At 42.5% G+C, this 19,778-nt stretch overlaps 3 protein-coding genes across 9 annotated transcripts in view; 2 read left to right on the top strand and 1 right to left on the bottom strand.

The window, feature by feature from the left end:
• LOC121182036 (serine/threonine-protein kinase WNK1-like) overlaps nt 1–4,993 on the top strand; it is a 27,904-nt gene extending 22,911 nt beyond the window's left edge. For all 5 annotated transcript variants that reach the window (XM_041038324.1, XM_041038323.1, XM_041038320.1 and 2 more), the window contains 5 exons: nt 437–614; nt 733–926; nt 1,092–1,268; nt 1,368–1,597; nt 1,754–4,993. In XM_041038324.1, the coding sequence (XP_040894258.1) occupies nt 437–614; nt 733–926; nt 1,092–1,268; nt 1,368–1,597; nt 1,754–2,140 (1,166 nt within the window). In that variant the 3' untranslated portion in view covers nt 2,141–4,993. The remainder of the gene's footprint in view (nt 1–436; nt 615–732; nt 927–1,091; nt 1,269–1,367; nt 1,598–1,753) is intronic.
• Nucleotides 4,993–15,033, bottom strand: rad52 (RAD52 homolog, DNA repair protein). Of its 3 annotated transcripts, none has more exons than XM_041038325.1 (12): nt 14,628–15,033; nt 8,485–8,562; nt 7,970–8,071; nt 7,616–7,709; nt 7,454–7,521; nt 7,203–7,321; nt 7,032–7,107; nt 6,712–6,941; nt 6,420–6,613; nt 5,890–5,970; nt 5,531–5,770; nt 4,993–5,445 (listed from the first exon to the last, which is right to left on the bottom strand). In XM_041038325.1, exons 1-12 carry the CDS (start codon nt 14,673–14,675, stop codon nt 5,384–5,386), a joined length of 1,392 nt encoding a protein of 463 aa, XP_040894259.1. In that variant the 5' UTR covers nt 14,676–15,033; the 3' UTR covers nt 4,993–5,383. The 3 variants fall into 3 exon arrangements, with proteins under 3 accessions (XP_040894259.1, XP_040894261.1, XP_040894262.1); XM_041038327.1 differs by lacking the exon at nt 14,628–15,033 and adding an exon at nt 8,806–8,900; XM_041038328.1 differs by lacking the exon at nt 14,628–15,033 and adding an exon at nt 8,851–8,875.
• On the top strand, nt 11,512–19,778 carry prr5a (proline rich 5a (renal)). The gene is made up of 11 exons (XM_041038329.1): nt 11,512–11,759; nt 13,057–13,187; nt 15,100–15,225; nt 15,321–15,401; nt 15,945–15,993; nt 16,092–16,149; nt 16,265–16,356; nt 16,445–16,585; nt 17,234–17,369; nt 17,478–17,756; nt 17,870–19,778. Exons 2-11 carry the CDS (start codon nt 13,057–13,059, stop codon nt 18,157–18,159), a joined length of 1,383 nt encoding a protein of 460 aa, XP_040894263.1. The 5' UTR covers nt 11,512–11,759; the 3' UTR covers nt 18,160–19,778.

The raw sequence follows: 19,778 nt of genomic DNA, 5'->3' as shown, positions 1-19,778 counted from the left end.
ACTATCTTACCCTTTAATTCACAGCTATCACTGTAGCTGAACTAAGCTAAGGCTAAATGAAGCATAAAATAAGTGTCTAGAAAAATGGAAGATCATTTTATCACAGCCAGCCTTTTAAAGCAGGTTAAAGCGCTCTTGGGTGTCTTTGTGGAAAGTCATGGACTCTGTGTGGAGGCATCTTCACCTCTGCCTCATTCATTATTTTTAAATATATACTGTTGGCAGAGGCTGCAGAGCTTTGATAGCATTTGCAATTTCATTAGACATATGGAGCTACTGAGCTTAAAAATCAATTTTGTTTTAATCATATCAGAAGATAATCCCTGGATTTGGTCAGTAAATTTGCATGAAACAAAGATTTTCTGTATCCGGTACACAGAACACAGATGTGAAGAGTACATTTTTATATCATTTGACCTTGTTTAATTTCCCTCAGTGACCCCAGTTCCTGCAGCAGGTTCCAGTCCATCACACGGCTCCAGTATGCAGAACGGGCCCTCATCTTCAACATCTGACCCGCATAATGCACACGCCCATTACAGCAGTGACAATGATGACGACTCGGAGACTGAGGACGAGGCTTTACAGAAGGAAATTAGCCGTTTGAGAGAAAAGTATGTCACGTATTTACAATCCCGTTTTACACCACCCACATTTATCTGAATGAATGTTATTTCACTGCTCAGTAGAAGTAATTTGACTGTTTTTCTGCCTTTCTTCTCCCACTCACAGACACATGATGGAGATTCAGGCCTTGCATACTCGTCAGAAAGAGGAGATTGAGGCTCTGTTCACGAGCATGGGCAAACATCCTCCTCCTTCTGTCTTATCCCCTGCTGTGGCCATGGCTGGAGGTCGACGTAGGCTGAAAAGCAAAAGCCACAAATCTGCTCGCAGTAGTGGACAACCCAGTCCCATCCACTCAGGTAAGGACACTGAATTGGCTGTTGTTCGACGAGTTTAATTTCATTGCTGAGGTTAGTACTGCAGTTTGTGTTCTATATTCGTGCTTTACCAAATAGCTAAGCTGCTAAAATACCATGTTCATGTTTAAATATGACACTCCTTCTGTGCTGGGCTCATGTGTTCAGGATCTCCGGCCTCAGTTCAGAGCCTCCACAGTTCAGAGTCCCCTCCGAAGCAAAGTTCACCCTCTGCATCAGAGGCCTCAGAAACAGCAACAGAGTCGTCTCAAACAGTTGGCAAGTCATCCACACAGCAGCTCCGATCCTCTCCATCCATGCCCATCCTCAGCAGTTGCTCCACAGGTATGTGTAAGCACTGAATCTTGTCACAATGACTTGCTTGAATTGGTTTCCTAAATTAATTTCCTCACTCACACCTCAACCTCTCTTCTTGATTCCCAGGATCTAGCGGGACCAGCTCCACAAACGGTTCAGGCCACTGCCAGAACCATCCTACTTCCCTGACCCAAGCAACTGGACCCGCTCCTTCTGCCTCTCACACCCAGAAGGGCAAGGGCACCTTCACTGATGACCTGCACCAACTGGTGGATAACTGGGCCAGAGACGCCATCAGCCTCTCCCACTGCAAGAGAGGTCCTAAAACTGGAGCACAGGCAGTACTGGGACATGATGTAAGTGTTCACTACTTTCTTTTAATAAAAATGATCTTGTCATTGTAGTACTTTATGATCATATGATCACATATGACACTTGAGTTTTTATTAACCACTTACTGTTTGTAATAATGCTGCACATTCAGCTATAGGATTTTTTTTTCTCTATAACAGATGATCCCTCCAGCCAACATGGGCCGTAAATTTTCAGCTCCAGGCTACCTTTGCCCAACACTTCCCACGCCTCCCAACGCCACATCCACCACCACCACTCACCTTCCCAACCCAGCCAATCCTTCTGTCGCTTTGGGGCCCCGTAAAGGCTCTCTGGGCCCAGTTGCTCAGGGGTACGGATATGCCTCGGCCCCATACAGCACTCCTCAGTGGGCAGGACCCACAGGCACATGCCAGGTCAGCATGCTTAACCCTGCACAGCCGCTAGCACAGTACCAGCCGCCTACGACAGCCCCAGTGTCCATGCACCAAGGCTACCACATGGGAACCACGCCAGCCCCCCAGAAATCAGTCAACCCTGGAGGGTCCAACCTGAGGCCTACGTAGCGGAGTCAGAGCCCCGGTCCAGGTTGAGACAGCAGGTCCATGTAGGGCAGAGAGGGCAGACAGTCGTTGATCGAGAACCACTAGCTCTCTTTGCAGTTTGCTGGTTAGCTGGCTGGGTATTGTGCTTTTTATTTTTATTTTAACTTGTATCATTTTGTGTTATGAGTTGACCTGTGTCCTCTCAGGCAGAACGAAATCTGTCTGGCAATTGGAGGGAGAGTGCAATACACACCCACAGCACAAGAGTCTCACACTTAGCCTGCCATTAGCTGTGGAATTGAGCTGTGACGAATGGGTTGGTTGTGTCTTGTGATGTAACGACCCAAAGGCATAACCAACAGCTGCCAAAGATGTCCTGTGAAAGCAGACGTTGTAATGTTGTGATTCCTTTGAAGAGGAGAAGGTAGGAGGGATTCTGGTTGACATCCTTACTGGTCCTGAATTTAAGCCAAACTGGCACTGAAAACAGTGGAACTAATACACCACAACAGACACGTGTGTTCACACACACACACCCGACTAAACATTGACATGGTTGAGTGATTTGGGATGGTAGGTTATTTTGTCTCAGAGAGTGAGGGGAGAATGTAAGTGTACAGAAAGTGGAAGATAAGAGCGAGGGACAGTTAGTTTGTCCCAGGTGGAGCAGTAAAGTGTGACTGGTGGAGTGAGAAGAAAGACATGGCAAGTTAGGCTGGAGTGTAATGGGTAGGGTTGGAGTATGAATACATCCCTGTGGCTACCTATGAAGTAAAATGCAATAACGGCAAAGAGTAGATAAAACTGTCCCTTGTAACTGTGGCCTTAATCCCCAAACATTTAAACATTGACTTTGTACATAGATATTTCTTCACTGGATTATGATTCCATGTTTAGCATATTTATGTCCCCGTGAGAGTCTAGTGTCATTGTGATTTGAGTTTCTACCATATAGATTTATTATCATACTGATTTATTCTTCACATCTGACATGTAAGCCAGTGGATCTGCCACATAAAAAAGCATTGTCCTGGTGTTGACCACCATTCGGAGTTTGAAACTGAAGGAGGTGATGCTGCTGTAGTTCACAATCTGGGTAGAGAGTGTTTGCAGGGTGATAAATTATTTTTGTTATTTTTGTTTTTGTTTTGTTTAAGCACAAGAATGAAATCTTGTTAAGAATCCTAAGTTGACACATGAAACCACTTCACCTAGTGCTTAGCAATGAGAGACGAGCAGTTCAAAGTCTGCTTCTCATATCATACAAAATTAAACAGTTTTTGTTTATTAGGATAGTGTTTGGTTTCAGACTCTGAGGGAACACAGAGTCCCCACTTCTCCCAGTTGTTTACACAGATAGTGCACAGCTCATGAACAGGCTGTTAGCAAAGTCATGTCACATTAAAATATCTCCGCTCATAACATTTAGCCGTCACCTCTCAAATCACAAGTGTCTGGGGTTCTCTCTCTGTGGTCTGTTTTTGTATGCGTTATTTAATAAAAACAAACAAAATGTTCTTTATGGACCTGTATTCAGCCATCAGATTTTGATGTTGTTTCACTGTAATTATTATTAAAGGTTGTTAAACAACATGTAGTTAAAGGAATATAAAAAGTGCAATTGCAGGGTTGTTGTTGTTGTTGGTATCCTACTCACCACGCAGGAGTAATCCTGTGGTTTATTAAGCTCTTCTATCTATGACTGCCCTGCCCCCCCCCCCTTTTCTATTTTATTGTATATACGTTAATGTGAGGTAAACGCTTTCACGTAACGCTCAGTCACTAGAGTATGCTTGTGGTGACCCACTCTACATGCACACGCACTCTAACCTGTAAACATGAGGAACACTTTAGTGCCTTGCATCCTCACTAATGACAAGTTCCAGTTTCATCTAGTCCTGTAGCTGTGACTGTACTGCAGAAAACCACTTAACCCATACACGATGTAAACACAACCCGACACGGCCAACTTGGAGGACGTAACGGTCTGAACCGCTGGACCAGACACCACACACAGGACTGCAGAACAAAGAGCACACTGAGTAATGTGGAAACAGTTTCTTTTCTCTCTACAGTTACATTTGTGTTGGTTGTGTAATCAGCTGTGTATTTATATTTGGCTCATGCGTACATGGTTTAGACTGACATGTTTTTGTGGATTTATCATTAAACCGTTTCATAGAAGCACTTGTCCAGGCAGCGAGTGAGTTGTATCAAGGTTCAAAAAGTTGTCACGCTCTCGTGCATGCTCAACTTTTGTCTCACCACCTCACACGAGTGCCATGCTGTCATTGTGACTCTTTTGCCTGCTTGTAGATTGAATGAATAGTTAAACTTCTCTAGAGAAAAAATAAGTTACTGCAATGCAGAATATGCAATGTTTAAAGTTTTATAAGGTCTGAGGGGTAATGGAAACATTTGCATGCTGATGAGGGTTGTTACTGACTTCAGTGTTTTTGATATTGGAATATTAGTGATTTTTTTTTTATTATTATTGTTATTTGCCTTTCTGAGAGTCATCACAAAGTGTTGATGTTTAATTGCCATTCACCAATATCACAGACACAACTTCAATATCAGACTATCAGCATATGGTTTCTGCATGCCGGCTTCACTGGTGTTTAATCTTACAAATGACAACTGGCCACTGTACAGCACAAGCTCACAGCAAAGCTTTGGTCCATGTGCTACTATGGTATTATCAGTACTTATCACAGACCTCAATACAGTACTGTTTGAGGCTACTGACACGCAGTAATATCTGTTGGACTCTTTATTTCTGATCCCTCCGTACAGACTTTCTGTGATTCTGTCTGTTTTGTGTTTTTCACGTTGTACAAAATGTAAAAACAAATAAAAATATCAATTAAAGCACTTTCGTGTTTATTGGTGTAATTAAAAAATGTTATGACCAGACTGTGCTTCTTTTTGGGTTTGTTACTAATTGAACACTTATCATGGATAAACTGGGTTGTTTTTTTCTACTGTCCCATATTAATAGTTTTTTAAAAAAAGAGGTTATCAAATTTTATTTAAAGGCCCTGAAAACTGGGTTTCAAATCCTAAATACTTCTAACACAAAATATTAATAATAATGATAATAATAATAATATAATTAATAACAATAATAATTTTCACAAACCCAGGTAACATTTCTCCAAATATTGGATGTAGCAGCAATCCATTAATAACAAATACACTAAAAATAAATATAAATGCAAAGATTATGTGGCTGGATTCTAGAACGTGTTGAGGACAAAAATCTTAAGTGTCCAGTCTGCGTTTCTTCATGTGCTGTCCTTGTCTGTATGGACTGAAGGCTTCGCCTGTAAGATTGAAGAAGTAGAAATAAATCACAGGTCATAAAAACAGTTCACTAATAAATGAGTGACTCTGCCCATGACACTTCACCTGGTCTCATCTGATACTGGTTCTGGTGTTGAGGTCTGTATTGAGTCCTGTCCTGTCCTCTGCTGTACGATGGGGCCTCGTCTGGAGGTCTTCTGGGGGGTCTCTGGGGGGTCTGACTGCGCGTCTGCATCTGGTGACTCCTGGGCGTGCTGGGCCTGAGCCCTCTGGACAGCGGCTCGCCTGTGGGGACATCAAGCTCCTCAATCCCATCCAGAGTAAAATCCCAGATCTCAGGATCATCTGCAGAGGAAGGCAAACCAGAAGTGAACCAAGGCCGCCTGGTAAAGGCTGAACAGAGGCGGGTTTCCTCACCGCACTGTCTTAAGAGTGTTGAGTCCTCTGGTGGTGGCTTACAGCACCTGCTAAGTACTCGTCCCTACTGCTGGGCTTTGTGTGTCCCGCTGCAGTGCTGTCACTCAAGGCAGGTACACGTTCATGATCTGGCAAAGAGAAACATCTTCATAAAAACATCAATGGCGGAGATGCAACACTTAATGTTATAAATTCAGTGTTGAATTTAAAACTGAATGTTTTAAATTTAGTGTTGCATCTGGTTGCAAATAAATTTTAATTTTTTTCCAATTTTAATATAAGTTTTAGAAACCGGTGCAAAGGTAATTTCCAGAGAGCATAAGAAAATTATTATTTTTGTGGAGTTAAATGTGTGGAATTTCTCTAATGTCTGAGAGTAAAAAGCCACTGAGTCCAAGCATACAAGCCCAAATAGTTTTAGTGTAGGTATGACGAAGAAAAAAACGAATCTGCAATATTCCAGCTGTAATTCCATGGCAGAAAAAAAACCTGTCCAGTAAAATGTTATTTGAGTACGAGACCGCTGCTTTAAACAGAATGAAATCATTCTGGATTACTGTACACGTGAAACCCTCACCTCCACTGGATCTTTGCCCAATAGCGACGTCTTTGTCTTCAGACTTGGCTTGATCCTGTTTCTGCTGCTGGAGCTTCTTGGCCTCCATCTCTCTCCTGAACTTCTGTTGCAGCTGCTGTTGCCGGAGCTTCCTGAGCTGCTTGGGGTCTGTGTGCAATTCAGACCCAACAGCTTCCGCTGAGTCCATGGCAGATCTGTGGAAAGGATGGGGAGAATTGAAATCGAAGGTGGAGTCTAAATGAGGAGGCATTAAGCAGAATTAAAATCAGAGGTTAAACCTGGTGCAGTTTACCTGGAGCAGATGTTCTCACTCGTCCTGTCGGGAGCAGAGCCAGCATTAGGAGTGTGAACTTCTGAACAGTTCTGGTTCTGGTCAAGGATTCTGGGCTCCAGCGGCATCCTGGCAGGACCCACCACAGGTGCAAGCTTTTCCTCTTGGACAAGACTGGAGAACCGGGCCTTCTCTACAGAGGGTTCCCCCTCAGAGCGCTTGGTCTGGGCCGGATTGAGAGGAGGAGGAGGCTTTGTGTCGAAGAGAAGTTATAAGATTCAGCATCCATTGGTTTAATGAATGAAAATAAAAACACTGAAAGTTTTTATACTGTATCTGACCTGTTTGGGGATCTTGTTTATGGCTAAGAGGTATTCTTTATCCAGGATGCAGTTTCCAAGGGCATTACCGAAGCATCTCAACAAGACAACACATATATTTTAGAAAAATTATTTAAATGATTTTCTCTTCATACAATAAGATAAGAAGTATAAACATGCAAATCCCAGTACTTCAGTGCTCTCTTCATGCCATCAGTGACAGCTTCCTTTCTCGCCTTTTCCAGTGACAGAGCTTTAGACTTCAGTCCCTCGCTGACTCCATAGCCTACATCCTCATGAAACGACCCATCCTGGAGGAAAAGTATGAGGGTGATGAGGGGGTAAGGCTATAGAAGATTTCTGGTGAAATTAATTCTGATGAGATTGAAACTGTGTGAAAATGTTGCTGGAATCAGAATCAAGAAAACTCGCCATCATCTAACCTTCAGCTGCACTCTGACAAACGCGCTGACTCCGACATAAAACTTTCCATTGATGAGGTCTACAAAGTCTGTAAAGCACAAACACTGAGCCTGTTAGCTGCATAGCAGTGGTTTGGCGTTAAAACAGGATCATCTGACGACAAGAAGCTCCATGAGTCGTACCAACATTCTGCTGAGAGATGGAGTGAGACCATCCGTTGTATCCAAACATCTCATTGGCCAGGCTGATGACGCGGTGCCCTTCAATGTAGCACACCTGTAGAAACCAGAGAGACAGTGGTGCTAGCTGAGTCACAGCCAAGTGATTTCACTTGGCTGTGACTCAGCTACTCCATATCATAACAAAGTTTTCATTCCTGCCTGATTTTTCTTTTGACTTTGGATCATATTAATTCACATTAACCCCCTTTAAGTGTTTGTAACATTTCTACAATTCACTTAAAACATGTAAATTTGCTTCAGAGCCGGAGAGAAAAACACAGTCAGAGACCGACAGAGTGAAAAACAAAGACTTGCCCTCTGTCCTCCTCCAGCCATTCTGGTACTGATGTATTCTGGTCCCAGCCTCTGGCGCAGAGCATTGTGCACCGCCTGGTACTCCTCAGCTGTGTAGGTACACTGTCAAAACAATACGCTTACAGTTAGAAACACACAAAAAAAGGACACTAAAGAAAGAAGGAAAATTCTACACTTATTATTACACACTTACATATTTATTTATTCTTTAATCTTTTAACTCAGTACACTTCTTGTCATTTTTTGATTTTTGGACACACACATTATACATATATACTTGTACTTATAATTTTGTGAGGACACTCATTGACATAATGCATTCCTTACCCCTAACCTTAATGTTCTGAGCTAAATGCCTAACCCAAGCCTAAACCTGATTCTAACCCTAAAACCAAGCCGTGTACTTTACTTAGCTAATCAATTTATTCTGCCTACCTGAGTCTCATTTGAATGGGTGAGTCTGTCAGAGGAGTTTTATTCTAAGATTTAAAGCAGTCAGCAGCATGATGTTTTACCTGTCCGAAGCTCTTGGTTGCAGAGGTGCTCCTGTCCTCATTGCTGCCGGACATGGTTGCAGAGCTCTGCTGTGGTCTCTGAAATAAACAGGTAGTAGTTAATGTAGCTAAATAACAGCTAGTGTCAGCTGCTCTAACCCACCAAATCGCACTGTAACCATTCATACTTGTAGCCTGCTCGTTAAGTAAGCTAACATAAAGTGAAGCTAACTTTACCAAACTGACTAATAAACATTGGCTTCACTTAGCTTGCTAATACCACATTAGCCATGACTCAGTGCTGCTGTAAATTAGCTCATATGCATATCAATACAAATTCACCGGTTAAAATTCCTCAGAGTTAAAGTTTGTCTTGAATTAAGCAACCGAAGCACCGGGACATTTGCAGCATCTCAGCCGATCATCTGAACTTCCCGCTCCGACTACCGGAGGAGGAGCCTGTGCTGCCTTCAGAGCCTGTCGGAAAATACTGTACGTATCCGTACACGTTGTTTTTGTTGTTTTGTTTTTGTTTGTTTTGTTTTTGTTTTTGTTTTTTTACCAGAGACTGTGGTTACATGTGGTTTTAAGACATGTGAGAGACTGTGCGAATCTTTACGTTATAAACGAGTCGCTCTGATTCAGCTTTGTTGATATGACTGTTATCTCCAAGGGGGGAGTTGTCGGTTTCAGCAGTGAGGATCACTTCAACAAGCTGCAGTTCCTCGGCTGCGGCTGGGGGCTGGCCCCAGAAGTGAGCAATTCTCCATTGACCCCCATGTTAAAATAGCCAACAGTACAGCCTAAAAAAACATATTTACTGCCTGATACATTTTTTGTTTTTGGTCTCTACTGATAGTTTCCACCTCCGTGAACACTGGGAGGTGGGGGTGGTGGGGGTTGTACCACAACCGTTTTAGTGTTATTTAGGCTTAAAATTCTTACATAAATTAGAGCGTGGTTACGTTGAGTGACAGCCCCACATACGTGCACTGGCAGTTAGCTCTTTGCTAAAGCATCGGCTGGGCTAGGCGGCTACATCCAGAGGCCTCCGGCTACCTCCAGCGGTTCACTGGGCCTGCAGTGTCCGTGTTTGTTTGCCAATGTTCGGATAGGTTTTTGCGACAAAATGGCTTGTTGTAGTGTAGACTGTACTAACAAACAGTCGAAGAAGTCTGCGTTGCAGTTTTTTCGGTAAGTAAATTTCTCACTATTTTACCTGGATGTTTGCACCAATTAGCATGTATTAGCATATTTTGCCGCTGGTTTATGACTTAATTGCCGATTTATGGTCGCTGCTTATACAGATAGAGGACCGGAGCAGCTAATGTTAGGAACGCTTTTGCGGTGTGTTCCGTGCTCTCAGAGTCCGTTTATTGCGGGAATACTAGGCTACAGTTTTATTTCGTCTCATTTTTTTGTGTAAAAAGTCCGACATTGCATGGACAGAGCAGCTCCGTCAGTAAGCTGCTGCTGTTTGTGTGCTGCTGTAACTGTAAGTCGATGGTGGGTGGAGGCAGCGGTGAAAGCCGGTAAATGTTAAATATTAAACATTTTAATATACTATTATTATTATCATTATTTTTATTGTTAACATTAATAATAATGACAATAATAATGGTTTTAACGTTTCAATATATTTTATGAAATAATAATGATTGTTTCACAGTTAAATAATAGGCTAGAAATAAATTTCCCCCCACAACTCCACCAAACCCTGCAGCTCCACCTAAAACTTCTCTATCTGAAACAGTCACGTTTAAAACACAGCAGCAACATTATGATCTCTGTGTATGCTGTGTGTCGCGGTTGTACGAGGTCGAGCTAGTCGGGTTGGACTCGGGGACTGTCGTGTGGTGGATGTAGCTGCGTGTAGCTGCCGCTTAGCTTGTTAGCCTAGCTGATTAGCCCTAGGCTAGCTCGGTTGCTCCGAGCTAAGTGGACGGGTTCTAGGCCGGCTGACCCTGGCTGAGCCGTAGAGTAACCGCCTCTTCGCCAAATATGGAAAGTACACTCCCACTAAAATCCAAGATGGCGCAGCTCAAATGCCCATGGTTTGGTCACAAAACGACTCCCCGAAACCAATGGGTGACGTCACGGGTGCTACGTCCATGTTTTATACAGAGTGGTTATCTCTTAATTCTTCGAGATCAAGCACAATCTTCAACCACATCGATCACAGATCGTGTTTTTTCAGTGTTTTGCAGTCCAGGAGATGGGTTAAGATTGTATTTTAATTTATTCTATGAAATTAAATGAAATAAAATCAAATCATATTTTAAAAGAATTAAAAAATACATTACGTTCATTTGAATTTTTATGGTTAACATCCACTGTAAGCCTCCCTGGTCTTTTCACATTTTTTTCACTTTGAATAAATTGTGCAATTAATTATCTGAACAGAAAATAATATCCTTATATTTTGAGAATGCAGCAGAGATTGTCTGCATGCTCGAGTTGTTTCGGATAATTCTTTTTAATAAAAAAAAAAAAAAAAAATCAAATTTACATCACGACCCGTGAAAATGGAGGATTATCTACAAAAGACTCGTGCCTGCATTAACAGATGGCAAGACCCCCAGTGTGTTAAACTGTATAGATTGGGGTCAGTGCTGGATACTATGCGTTTTACTGCCTCCTGTTCTGATTATCCATACTGGCCAAAGCAACATGGCACATGCAGGCCTCAGTACCAGTGTCTGCACACCTGCTGTACTACTGTGCTATGGTGCGAATACAGTAGATCTCTTGCTTTGTTTGGTCCAGAAGATGTTTGTGTGTTAGGGGTTATGAGCCTCTATGTGCCTCTATGTTAATGTCTCCTACATGAGTCTGATTTTGAATGCTTGAGGAACAAAGAAAAAAATGTCCAAACATGTCCACATCTGGACAAACTCCCGCTCTTATATATTTTTTTCTCTCTTGAATCTCAGTGACTCCCCTCGTTTGCATACGGCTAAAACCTCAATGCGCGTCCACGTGCTTGCTCGCGTCCGCGTCCAGGTTCGCTTTGCATCTCGTCAAAACAAAGCGGGGGCGAGCCAGAGAGCGAGCGAGCGAGCGGACGAGTGGACGAGTGAGCGAGTGAGCGAGCGGCGGTGCATGCTTCATGAATGAGTCCCCCTCCACCAGCGCCGCAGGTCGGACCCTTCATCCGCCTGCACCCTGATGCCCGTGTGGGTGCGTAGACTGGCGTGGAGCAGTCCAGCTAATGAGCCCGGGCAGTAAACATATCCCGTCAGTACTACATGACCGCGTTTCATCCCACCAGGAACAACACGACAGGATAAGCAACGGTGAGTGGAGGCTACAGTGGGCGGGCAGAGGCGCATGACATACGGTAACTTTGTAGCCATTATGGTACAGTTTTTATCCATAGGTGGGCTTAATGAATCGTCTGCGCCAGACTGTGTGTATTCATACGACAGACACGTTGTTTACAGTGACACTTTGCCTCACCCTCTCGTCCACACAGGTAAAAAAACAAAACAAAAAAAAAAAAACAGCAAAACCTCCACGTACGCATGACTGGCTGTGCATTCCTCCCTGTAGGATAAACGTGGACTGTTGATTGCGTGTCTGGCCGATTGATTGCTTATATTATGTCGAATAAACAGGTCGGGGACAGCACACTGGGATATCAGTCAGGAAAGCAATAGAAATAGAATATAATAATAGAAATTGAAAGTGGTATCGATATGATTGTAGTCGCCCCTAAAAGACAAGGAGGAGGGGTGAACAAAAGCTGAAATGCCCAGACTGGCGTGGCATGGCATGTTGGGTACACAGTGTGTAGTCTGGGTCTGTGTCTCTGACTGAGATGTGATCTTACTCTAATAAAACTGCAGGCCAGTGCTTCAGAAAACACCCATTTATCACATGGATTCATGGTGGCAGAGGAGGGGGCTTGTGTTGTGTCTTTGTCTGAAGAGTGACAGCCCAGACTGTTGTTCTCCTCTCTGACCAGGGGATGGTGCTTCACTATGTACAGTATGTTTCTGTGGGGAGACACCCAAATAGACTATAATACTGTAATGTCATACTCCAAGAGAGAGGACTGTGGCTACGTGGCTTTTACGAGAATAATCCAGTCACACACACTCTCATACTGTACATGCACACACATGCATTTCTCTCTTTTTTTTCTTCCTCCCCTGATGTAATGTGTGTGTGATTGTGGTAAGGTTGGAGCGTAGGTTGAGCTCTGATTGCAAAACACTCTTACATGTTGAAATAACAGTCACTGGCAGAATAAGGAAACAGAAAGCAGCCTCCGGATTTCACACAAAAACTCCTTTGAGATCACAAATGTGTGGCTTGATTTTCTCCTGTGCCCCTGTGACTGTAAGGTTTTACTTTAAATGATTGTGTTAGTCTGTGTTAGTGGTCCTCAAATCATTCGCTGTCTCAAAGTAAAAGGGTAGCAGGAGGATCATGACTGTTTCAGGGCCTTGGACATTTTTCTCTGATGTCTCACGCTTCCATGAAAAAATGTGATCTCTCCTGTAGGCTCTCTTTGCCTTTGTTGACATTTCTACGCTTACGCAAACATCAATAACCATTTCTCTATCATATCCCTCCTTATATGTTCAGATGCTTGATGGACTGCGACGGAGACATGTCTCCCGGCCCTCCCCCCGACCCTTGTCCCTCAACTTCAGCACCTTCTCTGCCCCTCCCCCGAGCCCGGACATGGACAGCAGCAGTGAGCATCCAATCAGGAGGTAAGGCTCAGTTCCTGGGATTAACATTTCACAACATACAGCATCCTGGGAAATGCATGAACTATTCATTAGCATTCATAAAAAATCCCACCATTTCTTGTCCCAGAAGATTTCATTAACCGTCAGAGCTTTACCTCCAACACATGTTGACCTAATGATAATGATCTCCTGGGGGGATGTTTGATGGACTCATTTTCTTATGTGTGTACATCTCATCAGTCTGTACACTTGCTTTCTATGTATTTGTTTTGTTTTTGTTTTTTTGTGCTTGTGTGTACGTGGGTGTTGAACGGGGGGGTCTGTTCGTTTGACTGCCATGCTGTCAGCAGAGAGTTTCTGGACTGCGTAGGTTTGAACTCATCATTCCATATTTTTCTTCAGAGTGTGAGTTTTCACCAGTCCCTCTTGCATATATGTAAACAGTGTTTTCTTTTACACTCAATTCAATTCAGGATGTATTAGTTTTTTTATTAGTTTTTTTTTTTTTTTTTTTAATTAATCCGTGAGAAATTCGCACTTAAAAAACTATGATCACACCTGTGAGAATCACATGTCTCAGAGTAGAGGATATCTCATATAGAGCTAGACCAAAAGATAAAGCAAAGGTCCCAGTATATGGATGACATTAGCTGATTGCATATGTATCCTGTCAGGAAATATGTTGGCCAGCTCAATACATTAAAAAAAAAATTAAAATGTATTAAAACATGTATATTATAATGCAATAATATATTTTCATCAGATTTTATAAAGGAATAGTTTGAGAAATTCGCCTGTCTTGCCAAGAATTAGACGAGAAAATTGATGCCGCTCTCACATCTGTATGCTAATATGAAGCTAGAGACAACAGTTGATTAGCTTAGCATAAAGACTGGAAACAGGGGGGAGGCAGCTAGCTAGGCAACAAAAAAAAAAACACCTACAAGTAAAACTGAAGCTCACTTATAAATATATTAAATCTTATTTGTTTAATTTGAACAAAAACCAAAATAAAAAAAATATTTGTTTTATGGGGGCTTTGTTCTTGCTCACTTCTTAGCTGGGTGCAGTGACTTCCTGGAGTGTCAGCTGGTTGATTGGCAGCCTCACAGTGATGACAAGAATTAGTTTTTGGGTGGATTAAACAACCAAGGAATAACAACTAGTCAGTTTTAAGAGGTGTTGATATTGTGGTTTTTGATAACGTTGGACAGAGCAACGCAAAAATCCAGTATCAGTCAGGCTCTTGTCTCATGTATTGTACTACTTTTTATTTATTTTTTTGTTCTGCACCAGCTGTGTTGAAGAGAGAGCAGGAAGAGCAAGACAACCTTCTGTCCTGTATTGTGTCACAGCTTCCTATCCCTGTTTTTGTTGTTGTTAATAAGCCGGACAACTTCCTCCTCCACCTCCCCTCCCCTGCGTACAGTGACAAAGTCCCAATTGCTTCACTCTGCTTACCCTGCAGTTCCTCTGGCATCTGTGCTCTGCATAAATATTTGTTTGCATCAATGGCTGTATTGTACTGACAGAGAGGCAGAGAGGGAGGAAGAGTATGCCCCCATCAGTGCATGTGCTATTGTTTTCTTCTCGGGCAGTGCGGTGACACTGTGGCCCACCTCACGGCTTGGCTCCACCCATCCTGCTCTTGACGTGCTGCCCCTCTCTCACCATGCATCATCCTGTCCTACTTCTCTTCTCCTCTGTCGCCGGCCGCTCTTTGTATTGTCATTGTGCTTTTTCCGTCTGCATAGTCTGTCTCTCTCTCAGAGTCGCACTGCTTATGTTCTCCTCTCCCCTCCAGCTATCTCCTTGTGTTTCTTCTTCTGTGTCTCTGTGTGTCAGCTCATCGCCTGACCTTCTTTTCTCTCCTGTCCAGTACTTAGTGCACACTCTTTATTTCTCTCCACTTCCTTTATATCTCCCTCATGAGGACTCTGCACCGGCTGAAGTTGATGAGCTCCCCCAGCCTCAGCGAGCTGGGGAAAAGTGAGAAAAGTTCACCAGAGGACAGAGGGGAGAAGCAGAAGAGGGCAGGAGCCAACGCCACCTGGAACAGGTACACCAAATGCAAAAACGTGCATAAAATGTGGTGATTAAATACATTTGGGACGGCAGTGTGGACCGGTTTTATGTGTGTATCTTCTGTTGCAGCATCCACAACGCTGTCATAGCAGTCTTCCAGAAGAAAGGTTTGGCAGATAATGAACTCTACGTCCTCAATGAAGGTGTCCGGTGAGTTTATTCACAGAAACAGCCGCACACAATTACAGCACAGGGAAAACGTACCTTATTTTAGACTGTCGATGTCATTTTGTTCTATAATTAGTATAATTACTGTCTGTCCTGTGTACGCTCACTGGATGTTTTCTTGTGAATGAGGTTGTTTGTGTGTATGTACTGTAGTATGTGGGCCTGGGGAGTCATGTGGTCCTGCCAGATATCTCATTATCTTACCAAACCAGACCCGTCCCTCCTATCACATCAGCCTCCATTATAGCCCAGTAAACACATTTCCATGTACAGAAAAGCCACAAGGAGGTTTACACACACATTTCTTTAACTACACAGGAAACTCTGCATTATAATGCAGGAAAACAGGGTGTTTAGTAGATTGGTTTCCACTCTGTGGTTCTGCTTACTTGAGTAATAAACAGATCATAAACACACAGACACGTTACTGACAATGATTTAACTCCATTATATGTCCATTATATGTTTATTCATGTTCATTTTGACTTTTGAAGTTAAGTAGATGTCACATATTTGTTTTCTCAGACATCTGTTGAAGACTGAGCTGGGATCCTTCTTCACAGAATACCTTCAGGTAACACGTCTCTGGTATTAAATGAAATAGGATCAGACACATGAAGTTCTGCAGTGACAGTACCTCAGATGTTCATAATTACTGTCTTCTTTTCACAGAACCAGCTGCTGACAAAAGGCATGGTCATCCTTCGGGACAAAATAAGGTTCTACGAAGGTATGACTGCAATAATACGTAGTGTGAAAATATATCATAGTGTGTGGTTCAACTGAGTTAAGCTTTACTCAGCTTGGCTTGGACATCTTGGCTTGTTCTTGTGTGATTGGTGCAGGTCAGAAGTTGCTCGACTCTCTGGCGGAGACGTGGGACTTCTTCTTCTGCGATGTTCTCTCGATGCTGCAGGCCATCTTTCATCCGGTTCAGGTACATAACCTTCTGAGGAGTTTGCTTGTTTTTGTGTTTGCTGCCCGAAGGATAAATTTCAAACAGTTCTGCTCTTTTCCGTCTGCAGGGTAAGGAGCCCTCTGTCCGACAGCTAGCTCTGCTTCACTTCAGGAACACCATAGTCCTGAGTGTAAAGTTAGAAGACGCACTGTCTCGACCTCGGGCCCGTGTGCCCCCCTCTGTTACACAGATGCTGCTTATTCTACAGGTGGGCCTGCAGGCACGAAGGAAAAATTTTATTTTCTGTTCTTAATAAGGCAAATTAGCACTCAATCATGTTTTCAAGCTTTGCACATGTTAATTTGTGACTGCTTCAAAGTACAGAAGGGTAAGCCACCATCACAGATGATAAACACCTGCTGTTTTGCATCTTCGGTCCTGCTCAAATGTAGTATCTTGTATCCAGACATGGATATACACACATTAGACAGAATTGCAAAAAATACCCTTAGAAATGCTGATAAAAAATATTTTGGTTTTTGTGTATCAAGGTGCATTGAGTGCCACAGAAATACATAAGTGAATGAAATAAATAAAACCCATTTATGAGAGTAAAAAAAAAAACTTTTAGTCAATAACACATCAAAGGTCGCTGATTGTGATTCTGATTCTGAGCCCGCAGTGACATTTTATTGTTGTTTATTCCTATTCCTACTATTGTTGTTGATTATTGTATATTGTCAGATCTACAATCATAAAAACAAGTTATTTACATTTGAGAAGCTGCAACCATTAAATGTTTGGTATTTTTATTTTATAACTAACTTATTCTAAATATGAAAATAATAATTGCTCTTTTTCTTGAGCACTAAGTAACAGCTTTAGTTCCCACTAAGATGTCTGTCTGTGTTTATAGGGGGTACATGAGCCACGTGGTGTGAATGAGGACTACCTGAGGCTGGAGTCTCTGGTTCAGAAGGTGGTCTCACCATACCTGGGCACCCACGGCCTTTACTCTGGAGATGGTGCTGAGGCCCATTGCTGTGTTCTGGGTGAGGCTTAATGTGCATAAACCCAAAAGCAGAGTAGTAATGTTGTTTGTGTCTGAGAAGAAACATTTCTCAATCAGAACTTTGTCTTCTCTTCCTCTCGTCTTTCAGACAAGCGTTTACCGTGGGGCTGGCCCAAATCCACAGATCAACCATCTAAAAACCCTGTGGTACGATCGAAGAGCTACAACATCCCTCTGCTGCTGACCCCAGTGGCCGAGTATGACCCAGATGCCAGCTCTGTTGGCAGTGGAGGAATTAGACGGCACTCGGCCTGCGAGATTATATCATGCTTGGAGGAACAAGGACTGGCCTACGCTGACCTGGCCCCAGGATCTGAACTGTCTGGCGCCTCCTCCAACAGGCTGTGTGTGGGCTCTCAGTTCAATGGTATGGCAAAAATTAAGATGTGGTTGGTTCGTTATTATTAAAAAAAAGCAAAGAAAGAAACAAAAAATCATAATCTAATCATCCACAATAATCCAGCACCCTGTCGTTCACAGGTATTGTACAAGCAGGAGCCAGTGCCATGGACCTGCCTCTTTCGTCGCCCTCCATCCTTCCTCTACATTCCTCAGGAGCTCTCCACGGCACTGAGGCCACAACAACAATGACTGATCTCAGTAAGGGTGCATCCTCCACGCCACCCAGTGAATCATCCAGCCCTGAAACCATAATTGGACAAGTGCTAGAGTCTGCGGACTCAGACTCAGATGGGATATTTATTGATTTCCCTTCTCACTCATCCGAGGCTATGGGGTACAGCCGCGAGAGCAGACAGAGCACTGTGTAGCTGTAGTTGCCTTTCGGAACGCTCCCCCCTCCAGTGTGTACGTCAATAATCTGGGACAAAGATCAAAGTAATCATAAAATTACATTTCATTAAATGGGTACCATCTTCCTTTCTTTCTGTAGTATGATGAGTTTCCATGACGATTCCAAGTGCTTTCACTGGTGAGTGAAAACCTTGTAACTCTAAAATGTCGACCTTTTAAAAACCATGCAAAAACACTCTTGTTTAACAAATACATAAAATGATTTAAAAACACATTAATGAGTCACATCATTACACTGGCTGACATGCTCCTACATTAACGTGGGCACTAGAGTTTGTTTTGAGTCAATGCCACGTATACCCTCCTGCTGCCATAAATACTCACTCACGTGCAAAATGTGTATTAATCTGCATCTGGAAATAGTTGCTAACAAACGCAATATTTATTCTTGTTTGAGTTATGCTTGGTACAAACTGTCAGCACTTTTAGTAACTTATTTAGCCTTAAAAAAACCGAACTACAGATTTGTGACCTGTTTTTAAAGAGTTAGATCTTCCACAGAAACAAATGGGCTGGGGGCTGAAAGCCACAAATAGGCTGGATCAGCAGTGTGACACTAATGTGTTTGTGGTTTTGTTTTTTTCATGGGATTTGCTGACAATAACAAAAATATAAAATATCACTAGCCTTATCCTGCAACCTATAGAGGGGCACATAATCGTTCAAACTGAAGTTAAAATCACATAAACCTGAGGTCTTCAACAGGGGGTCCGTGACCCCTAGGGGGTCCGCGGAGGTACTGCAGGGGGGGTCATGAAATTTTTGGTTGGTAAGAATAGATTAGATTCTGGGTCCTTGGCCTGAAAAACGTTGAAGACCCCTGAAATAAACTACCAGAATTTGAGTTACAAGGTTTTCACACAACAGCAGTACCTTACCTCTTCTGAGGAGATGGCTGTTACAGCCGCCATTTAAACAAAAATGTCTGAAATTTTACATAATCATCATGGGTTAATTTATGGGTTTATTTTGTATTAGCATATTTTTAACTTCATAAGGGTTTTACATTCTGTTTATGCTCTCTTGCCTGCCAGTTAGCATTAACACAGTAATGCTCTCACTTTTGCACGACATGTCATGATGAAAATGTGGACTGTTGAATTGTTTTTATTGTCAGCTGCGCTCGTAGAAGTCTAATGCAGAATTCTCTCCTTAGAGCATCAGTGTGAAAGCATTTGCTTTTCTGCATTAGCTTTGTACAGCAGGACTTTGAGGAATAATGCCGATGTTTATTGTTTACATTTGACATGAATATTTTCACTGAATGTTGTCTCACACACTGTATTTTGCACCACCACTACCTTGTATATAAAAGTGCATAGTTGGTTTTTAGGACAGCTAATTAGTGTAAAGTGAGCTTTTACCTTGAAATTAATTGAGATTTTAATAAGGGCTTTTTAACTGAATCTTTTTCAAATGATGTTTTACCTCAAGCGTTTTGTACTTTACTTTTTTTGACAATCTATGATGTCTGCGGAGTTGTACTTTGTATTAATTTGTTATACTAGCCCAGTAAAATAAATAAATAAATGAATAAATTGGAGTAATGTTTAAAAACATTGGTTATCTCTTTCTA

Source organism: Toxotes jaculatrix, chromosome 5, assembly GCF_017976425.1.
Source record: "Toxotes jaculatrix isolate fToxJac2 chromosome 5, fToxJac2.pri, whole genome shotgun sequence".
In the NCBI taxonomy this organism is placed as follows: Eukaryota; Metazoa; Chordata; class Actinopteri; family Toxotidae; genus Toxotes; species Toxotes jaculatrix.
This window is presented reverse-complemented; position numbering and strand designations above follow the sequence as displayed.

Bases quoted from the DNA above. Each gene is read 5' to 3' on its own strand.
- prr5a (XM_041038329.1), top strand. From the start codon at position 13,057: ATGCTTGATGGACTGCGACGGAGACATGTCTCCCGGCCCTCCCCCCGA. The intron at 15,402-15,944 runs GTGAGTTTATTC...TTGTTTTCTCAG, and splicing joins GTCCTCAATGAAGGTGTCCG to ACATCTGTTGAAGACTGAGC. The intron at 17,370-17,477 runs GTGAGGCTTAAT...CTCGTCTTTCAG, and splicing joins GGCCCATTGCTGTGTTCTGG to ACAAGCGTTTACCGTGGGGC.
- rad52 (XM_041038325.1), bottom strand. From the start codon at position 14,675: ATGCAAACAAATATTTATGCAGAGCACAGATGCCAGAGGAACTGCAGG. The intron at 7,522-7,615 runs GTACGACTCATG...TGTGCTTTACAG, and splicing joins CATCTCTCAGCAGAATGTTG to ACTTTGTAGACCTCATCAAT. The intron at 5,771-5,889 runs GTGCTGTAAGCC...CTTCCTCTGCAG, and splicing joins TAGGGACGAGTACTTAGCAG to ATGATCCTGAGATCTGGGAT.